This window comes from Pomacea canaliculata, linkage group LG5 (genome assembly GCF_003073045.1).
Source record: "Pomacea canaliculata isolate SZHN2017 linkage group LG5, ASM307304v1, whole genome shotgun sequence".
NCBI classification, from domain to species: domain Eukaryota; kingdom Metazoa; phylum Mollusca; class Gastropoda; order Architaenioglossa; family Ampullariidae; genus Pomacea; species Pomacea canaliculata.
Window position 1 is genome coordinate 28,004,289 of NC_037594.1, and position 9,493 is coordinate 28,013,781.

A 9,493-nucleotide genomic window follows, 5' to 3' on the forward strand; every position below is an offset into this window, starting at 1 on the left:
CTTGTCTTTGCAAGGTCTGACGCTCTTGAGATATGCCCTCGCCAATTTAATTTGCCTTTGCCGACTTCTGTCTCGCTGAAATTTACAGTTTCTTGCTACAAGAGGAACTTCGTTAACCAGACTAAGTCTTACTTGTACTCTTTCTTGCCTCCTCTTGCAACAGTTAAGCGAGCAAAATAAACTGAAGTCTCAAAACTGGTTCATAAGTCATTGAATAAATGGGACCTCGTGAATGTGCAGGCCCCAAGATATCTTATTATCAGTGGACAGGACAGCACCCAGTAAACATTCTCTCTCTTAATCTGTTGATCGTGTAGACCACGTGACTTTTATTTTTTGTATTTTTTTTTTTTTTTGGTCTTAATACCAACGGTGAAAGATACTGGTCGCTTTTTAAAGTTAACAGTGTGTATGTGTGTGTGAGGATGATTGATGGGAAGGTAGGGTAGGGATGTAATAGGTTTGGTTACGGGTGTGTATGAAGGGAAGGGAATGGATTCATATCCGCGTTTGTGCGCATGAACATGCCTGTCGTGTAATTTTCTTGGTCTCATATTCAGACACTGGTATTATTAGCATCAGTAGCTAAAGCAAGGCTGAGGATCGTGACCAGCGAGAGACACCAAGGACGATTACTCGTGAACTCTTGTAGGCCTCAAGTGTACACTCCCCTTGATGTTACAATACAACAGAACTTATTACTGGGAGCTAAAATCAAGGCATTCAAATTCTGATGAAAGTCCATCTTCTCCCAGTCATAATGACCTGATTATGTTCAGGAAAAGGGGTTGATAAAATTTGATAACAAACACAAAGTTTCTGATATTTAACACTCATTCGCTGAATTTCACACGGAAATATGTCTGCCGAAATTTGCATTGAACATTCCTATTGTAGTTCTTGTTCAGAAAGAAATATTTTGCTACGTCAGTTTTGGTATTTCTTGCTTTACATTATCCTTCTCAAACCCCTGGGCTTTCATTTGGTCATGGGTTGAGTAGAAAAGCATTTGTCTGCTAAGGCCGATATGGCGCCATTTGAAGGTACCACAGGTAGATTCTACAATAATTGTTATCTACAAGCATTGCTGTTCTACGTATGTGGCTTATTTTATTCTGTTCAGTTTTAAATGTTATTCCTCAATAAAAAAAATTGAATTTTTTTTTTTAATTTAGTCATGCTCTTGTCGTTCGACCCGCTGTGGACCACCTCTGGCTGATTGGTGTGTGCGGTGATCATGTGAGCGGCTATGTGTGAAACGACAGACGCTAAAAGAGATAAAGGACATTAAAAAAATTCTCGACTGTAGAAAGAACTCGTTCGAAGACTCAAAATCATGCTGGCACCTCCGAGTATACTTACTAAACATAGAAAGAGACAGCAACTCAGGCAATATCCCAATATCAGGGCCAAACATGGCGTGGTAAGAGATGAACAAGTTTCAATCAGAAGGTGAAACTTTTGACTGAGAAAAACTATTTTCGTTCCCTACTATGCAGTCTCTTCACCAGCCTAATAGGAACAGTATTTGATGCCCCTGGTGGGGTGTAACTCATGTGCATATGCAAAAAACCGTTCATTGTGCACAGCAATGTAGATGTCAGAAGTGATTGTCCTCGTTCATATCAGAATCTTAAGGTTTAATCGGATTTAAAAGATGTTAATCTTTCATTACAGCTTTCGTTCTTCCTTTGTTATTTTGTTTTTTGATTCTCCAAGAATCAACGAAGGATGGCTCTACGCAAAACTGACAAAGATGAAGACGAGAACATGTTGGTCTGGCTGCTCTTTCTGGTATCAGAAAGTTTATGAAAGCAGAACATCTACCTTATGCATGTATAATACCTTTCTAAATGTTTGCCTGAAACATGAATGGCATGCTGAGTCATATCAAGTGTGGTTCATTTAGTACGACAGCCAAAATAAACTTGTGCAGATGTTTTTTCTCACAAAATATTAAGCATCTATATAAAGCTTTTCCAAGAGCAACACTGAAGCCGCTGCACTGATAAGTCTTGCAGACGATCAGAGTACAAGTGCTCCCAGCTTTACAACTGTTAGCAGAAGATTGAGAGATATCAGTGGACCTGCCATCAGATTTTCTAAAAATGATTTTGTGCTTTGTCCTTGGTATCCTGTCCTTCGTGTTCGCAGGAGGCTTTCTTCTAAACAAGTAAGTCGACGGAGTTGATGATGGTGATGAGGAGGAGGCAAGCTTGCAGGTAAACAGTTAGCCAGACAAAAGAAGGGGTGGGGTGACGAAAAATCTGAAAAGGGAAAAATCGAAAAGGACAGACATATTTACTTACAGAGTACTAGTAACTTGAGCAAAAAAAAAAGTGTAGTTTTTCGCTGCATATAAAATTTTCTGTTTTATATTTTTGACAAATTAAATCACTTTTATTCGAATGTTTTACATCTTTTGCAAAGAGTTTGAAGAAATATTTTGAATTTTACTTATTTTTGAATTTGTTCTTATGATTGCGTTCAGTCAAACAACTTCCCAAAATCTGCGTGAATGCACACCTTCCGCTCCCAGCATACCTACAAACGTCACTATGCACAGACAGACGTCAACAACACTGACGTCAAGATTGTACGTGGATACGTTAACGTTGTCAAGGCTTCAGCCAATGAGACTAGACGTGTCTATGCATGCATGTGACGTCACGATTTTGATTTTTTTTTTTTTTCTATGCACGGCAACGTTTGTAGGTGTGTATCTCGAGATCAGAAGGATCATATCTGGAGATAGACTATCTTGAACGTAGCTTTACCCAATCATAAGAACAAACGTTGCACCTCAACGCAATCATTGGAAAAAGAATCTTGCATCCGACTAGTCCTTTAAAAAGTCTGTTAACACTTTGTTGATTGTATTAGACGAAGCACATACGACTATTTCTTGCTGTGTTTGTCCACTAGCGACCCTTGCTCCAAGTGTGGGGAGCCCATTGATGTGACTCTGGAGGCTATAAACGAGTTTAGGGATCCTCACTTCACCATCTCGGTCAAACTTGAAGCCACTTACCAAAGGGAGCTTATTCTCCTCCTTCAGGAGGCAGCAGAAAACGATGGACATTTTAAGTCAGTGTCATGTCTGTCTATCTTATTACCTACCAAACGTGTCTGTGTTCGCTAGGCCAAGTGTGTATGAGAGACATTGAGGTCCTTTTTTCTCTTTCTCTCTCTCTGGAGTTAAAGGTTAGGGAGGAGGTATAATAAGAATATTATAAAACAATATATAACATGAACTTTTATTTTTGGCTGCTTTCTTAAAATTTTTATATTATTACTACTACCTTTAAGATGCAAGAAATTGTAAATTAATAAAAATTAATGTTAGTTTCTTTTTATTTATCTTTTTTTAAGCTACGACATTAGAATGACCATGATGATGAGACAGCGAAATGCAGTTAGACAAAAAAAAAAAGCTTAATGAAACAAAACGAGTATATTCAGTCGGTCCACCACACTGTATTTTTGATATCCACAGCTTTACTGTCAGCTATCATAAATCTCTGGGCTTCATGGTACAAGCCATCAACAACACGAAGACAAACTTTGCAGAGGACGGGGCATTCTGGCAAATCTTCGAATACAACCCGTCCGTATCTGTTGGTTCTCGGCATATTTGCTATGGTACGTGTGAACACACATGAACACACATGAACACCCAGCAGTAGCGTATGAACCAGGAGCTAATTATATACGAATGTTCTGCATCAGAATTCCATTAGGACCTTGAATATGAGACCTTCGCTTGTATTTAAGTAAATTAAGTTTGCTGATACAAATATTTTTCAATTACTTGTTGACAGGGGTAAGCACCCACCGCCCTAACAATGGTGACATCATCACCTTTCTGTTCTCCAACACAACCGTCTCCCTGGCTCACTGCCCAGACGTGGTTCCCACCCAGTGACCACAGCAACACCGACCTCAAGTTTAATTGTTTCTTCGGGTCTTTGTTTTGCCAGCTTCAGTCCTTGACAACAAAGGAACAGAACCAGCGCGTCTACGTGGTGCAGATATTTATTAATAAAGGAAAAATAAAGATTCGTTTCAGACAAGGACTGAAAGAATACACACGATTTAGAGTTACAGTTTTCCTGTGTTTACCGCCATAAGTGAAACATTGGCCTAGTAAATGGGCTTGAATGACGGATATGACGTGACTCGAACCACCCACACTAACCTTTCACAGCAGGGGAACGTTTTGTAACATGTTCTTGTGTCGGTCACTATACCTTATACTGCAGAAGACTAAAAATAACTTAACGAAATGCGAAGTAAAGCACAAAAAGAAAATGATTTAAGAAACATACAAATAATGCAACAACATACGCTTTCATCTAGAGGCAAGCCCTGATTATGTAAACAGTGTATGAAAGCGCACGCACTCACATATTCACCCTCACCGAAGAACATAACAATACCTATAACCACACGTCAGCGCTCAAGAGATAAATGCAGTTTGTACCTTTAACCAGAAGTGATATGACTTTGTATATCACGAATTTTCATTTCAATGTTATTCAGATATTGTGTCAAATTCGTTTTATGTATGGGTGATACTGATACCAGTGAACAAATTACAGTTATATCATGTTGTTCCTATACGTATCTTACCGTCCACTATCTGTTATCTAATGTTCATCTATCATAACTGGTCTGTGCAGAGAGTGCGATCTATCTTGGTCGTGATGCTGCGCGATATAAATACTGAAGTACACATTATTTTGGAACAAATTTCAAACACATAGAGCGCAGTTGTTCTCAAAGTATGGTCCGCACGCGTAAGTCCGCGGCTGGCAATCATCATATGTCAGCAAAGTGATGTTTATCACTTTAATATCTCATAAAAAAACAACTACATTCATCGCATTAACATTTTAATTAATAAAGACCTTTGTGAAGTATGTAAGTTTATGTAAACTTATTATTATACTACGGTCACAAAAGTATATTTCGTTCTGAATTGTAATGAAACAAATGCGGCAATTTAAATTTGAAATTCACGGTACAAAGTGATTTTAGGCATTAGTGAGCCGTACAGTCTTGTAGTGCTTTGCTGTCTGATGATTACATTTCAGACGGCGTGAAGGAGAATAATTTTGATGTCGATGGTAAATATACAGGCTGCAAAGCTTTGCACTCTTTTGAGAACAGTAACAACAATATATAGAAAATACCAGAAGTTTGAATCAATACTGAGTGTATGCAGGAGACATTTGTTTCATAGTATGTTTTACTGTAGAGAATGATATATGATGTAAATGGTACTGATCCTTCATTGAGTCATTTTTTAGTTACATAGTGTCTCTGAACACACACCATGTTGGTGCGATTGCTTCCCTTGTGAATGATTGTGGCGTTATTGCTTCCCTTGTCAAAGAGCAGACTATTCTCCGCGGTCAGTTAAATTGGTTTCTTTCGTAAGGTATTTGACAGAATGACTTTGATTTTCACGTTGTATTTCATTTCAACAGAAAACGGATAAAAGATGTGAACATATCCTTATTGTAAAAACGAAATAATTTTTTTTTCTGCTGGCAATGTCGAAAGTAGAACTCTCTGGTCATCGAGGCGACTCTCCGGTGTGTGAAGGTAGCTTAAGCCACGCAGAGTGAAACATCGTCTGTGGAGAAATAGTGTTTATTTACCCGCAAAATTTAAATTAAGCGAACACAAGGTAAAGAATCTAAAGTGATTACTCATACTAGCAAATTACTTATAATTTTCATATATAATTCAGTGGTGAAGTAGGTATACTGATGCGTATTTCAATCGCGGTTTGGGAACAACTTTTGGATTAGTCAAGACGTTAAAGCTTAGTATTAAAACTATGTAAAATGTTTATAATTATGACAGATGGAGAATTACACAAAAGGAGAGGTGAAAGAGGTAGAGGATCCATTTCCTTTTCGTGTGGAAGATTCTCTCCAGATGCGGGTAACAGCTGGAAGTAAAATCAGAAACCTGATGGGTTTTGGACTGAAAAATATGACAGAGAAAAATACTCGACAGATCACATGGAATGGCTCAGGAGCTGCTGTTTCAAAGACTATTTCTTGTGCAGAGATCATGAAAAGGAAAATAAAGGTTTGACTTAAATAAATATATTGATCATTGACTTATGAGCAAAATGCCAAACTTTGCCTTCACTAAGGTTCTTAAGAGTTCATAACTAGTGTAAATGGAGATTCTGTTGCTATGCATTCATCGTCCCTGCCTCAATATCTCTCCCTTATTAGGTCAATCTGGATCTGATGATGTACGCTCACTGTCGGGTGTTGTTATTAGGGCATCCAGTATGTAGTACACCATCTTTAACCTCATTTAGTGATCAACCTTACATGCATAAACACAATAATTTGCATCTATGCAAACTGTCGTTTCATTTATGGAGTTAAATTGCTGTTTTATTTTCAGGGCCTACATCAGATTACAAAAATCCGTTACAGAAGGTATGACATTTTTTCACACTTGGTCTTCATCAAACACACATTTTGTCCACTGTAGTCAATTGTTTTCTTGAATTAGCATGGTCTGTTGCCAGCAAGGCTATCCTTGCAGTTAAGACTTAAAAATACATGTGTAACAAACAACTGTTATCGTACCGTCTTTTAACTTGTGACCATTCTGTGTGAACTGCAGTAGTGATCACAGTAACATCAAATGCAAATAATGGCTGTAATTTATTTTTCTGATGTTTATTATGAGAAGTATACATAGCTCTTTTTCTTGAAAAGTTTCTGATGTTTAATCACGTTTTATCATGCTGTCATTATGGAGTGTACTTTACAGAAAGCACAATTAGGTCATAAATTTGATGAAAGACTACATTTTTCAGAGTTGAGGAATACTGGACACCAAAGGTCAAGGGACTTGAAGTGTGAGTGTCATAACAAAACAATTGAATCAAACCATTGATAAGCTGCTGTTAATTCTATCAAAAGCAATAAAACATTGTTGATATTATTTTACAACTATTTACATTTGTGCAACCATTTCACATTCTATTATTGTAAATAAGTTGTAAGACATACCCATGTTACAAAACATAGTCATTTTGTACACTTTTAGGTAGAATTTAAGTGAGAAATGCACTTTCATCTTCTAAATTAAACTTGGTCTAGTAAAAGTTTTAAATATATGTGCACATTTTTAAATGTATTTTAGAAATGAAAAATTATGCATTGCAATCTCAAATCAAAATAACAAACTCATTGTCACTTTTTTTTTATTTGTGATGGGCCTTACTTAATTTAAGAAGGTTTTCTTGTTAATTTCTGTCTGGGGTTTAGTATGACACTGGTATAGGGTGCTGTTTTTTATTAGAGTTCAAGTTATAATCATGTCATCAAAGATCTTTTATTTCTTGTTCTCAAGAGAAGATTTGCTTTGTTCTTTGCAGCCTTAAAGTAAACCGTGACATACCAGCAATCTCCATCCTTCTTTCAAAAGACCCATTGGACTCCAGTGAACCAGGGTAATAGCTTCACTTTGATTAAAAATATTTTTCTAAAGTAATTAAACATGCTCACTACAATAAAGTAACCCAATAATATTATTGTAAACTTACATGAGTTCATGCTATCATTTAGGAAGTAGATGATACTTTTAAGGACGACACAAGTTTCTAGATTGTTTCTAGATTCAAAAGAAATTAACTGTTTGGACTTTTGTCTCAGTTATCAGCCTCCAGGGAACTTTGAGACATTCTGGCAGGAAAAGAGAGGTGGTGAGAAAGCACATTCAGGAGAGCACCACAGACCTCAGCAGAAATCTACAGCAAGCCATGAAATGCAAGCCTCTAAAAGGAAACGTAGAAAACCATATAAAGACAATTCGTCGGCTGCAGTTCAAGCTAGTACTACAAAGAGTCAGACCACAAAGCAAAATACAAACATCACCAAGGAGACCGACCATTCTGAAAAAGATGCTGAATCATTAGCTAATAGACAAAGTGAAAGAGATTATGACACTGAGACAAAGGAGAGCATGGACATTTCTGAAGACGCTCAAGCAAGATGAAACCAATATGATTGATTAAAATGCTGTGCATATTGGTAAAAGAAAAATTCTGGTGTTTATGCCAGGACTTGTGTGTGTGTGTGTGTGCATGAGTGTGCGCATGTATGCATGTTACAGCAGAGAAATTTGTCCAAAACTATTATTTCAGTTGGATAGTGTTTTCTCCACTTTTGATACCTGCTAGTAATGACTGTGATATACTTTTTATCTATTCACTTTCCGAAAACGGTATTAATGACAAACTATTTGGAAAAATTCCTTTGATGAGTTGCTTCCCTTCGATTGTCATAAAATCTGGAACTTTACGCTTTCACCAAAAATACTTGTTTCAGGTGAAATAATTGAAGCACATAGGCAAAAGGAATATTTTTTCTTATGACAGCATTAAATAGTAAAAATAATAGCAGTTTGTAAATGTTTTTATCTACTTTATTAAGCCAAAAGAAAGTGCACGTGAATAAATGTCCTTGTAACATAGGTGTGTGTCACTATGTCACAGCAATGGTAATGGATAAACTGTGGTTGACTGACATTTCTCTTGCATTTTCTGTAACAGTCACATATCATTTAAATATCAATCAACTCCTTTGCATCTACAAATCACAACATCAAGGAACTCAACTGAACACTATGGTCTGAAGCCATTTAATATGGAAAGTAAGGCAGCAAAGGAGAGGAGATAACAATCACCCTCACAAAAGCTGGTCCCAAATATTCTAAGACAGTAAGGTCAAGTTGAAAGCAAGTTTTCTAGTCTCCAGTTTATAAATGTTTGAGATCTAGTGTGATTGGAGAGTGTCTATAAATGTTTGCATTGTGTTCACACCATTCCTCTTGACTCACTCCAGTTATGTCCTGGATATTGTAGATGCTTTCATATATGTAGGCAAATATGCTCACATACTGCTTGCACAAAACTTTGGCTCTTATTTGTTTTCATGGTCTTTATCAGATTACAAAAACCCAGTACCAAGGGAATGATAATTTTTCACATTTTTGTTCCTGTGAAGTATTAATGTTTTTTTTCTTCAGTTACTGGGAAGGATGTGTTGCCAGTTCAGACCATCAAGTAAATACGCTTTGAAAATTATGTGTGTCAAATCCAAATAACGGCTATGGTGTTTTCTGTTTATTTTGTGAAAAACACTGCTCTTGAACAACTGCTGAATCAATATCATGTGAACATTTACGTGCTGTAAAGCCTGTAATCTTAAATCAGTACAGTTAGGTAACAGGTGGTTGAGGAAAGATTCTTTTTGACTTGAGTACCTGACGCTGAAAATCAAGGGTATTGAAGTATAGGTGCCACACAGAAAGACATCTCATAAATATGTTGTTGGTGATCATTAAAGTCTGGTCATGTTAATGTGAATAACATAATAAAGTGTACACAATATGCAGGCTAAATAATTCTGGCCCACAATTTTTATAATTTTTAATCTACAGGCAGTCA

General features: G+C 36.8%; 2 protein-coding genes across 2 annotated transcripts; both read left to right on the forward strand.

The window, feature by feature from the left end:
* The first annotated feature begins 1,982 nt into the window (after positions 1-1,982).
* Positions 1,983-4,094, forward strand: LOC112564394. Its single transcript, XM_025239169.1, has 4 exons — positions 1,983-2,173; positions 2,926-3,087; positions 3,497-3,642; positions 3,822-4,094. The coding sequence occupies exons 1-4, from the start codon at positions 2,109-2,111 to the stop codon at positions 3,923-3,925; spliced, it is 477 nt and encodes a 158-aa protein (XP_025094954.1). The 5' UTR covers positions 1,983-2,108; the 3' UTR covers positions 3,926-4,094.
* Positions 4,095-5,543: 1,449 nt separating this feature from the next.
* Positions 5,544-8,515, forward strand: LOC112565154 (ribonuclease P protein subunit p25-like protein). The gene is made up of 6 exons (XM_025240472.1): positions 5,544-5,695; positions 5,875-6,105; positions 6,436-6,470; positions 6,857-6,898; positions 7,421-7,495; positions 7,698-8,515. Exons 2-6 carry the CDS (start codon positions 5,875-5,877, stop codon positions 8,038-8,040), a joined length of 726 nt encoding a protein of 241 aa, XP_025096257.1. The 5' UTR covers positions 5,544-5,695; the 3' UTR covers positions 8,041-8,515.
* Positions 8,516-9,493: the final 978 nt, after the last annotated feature.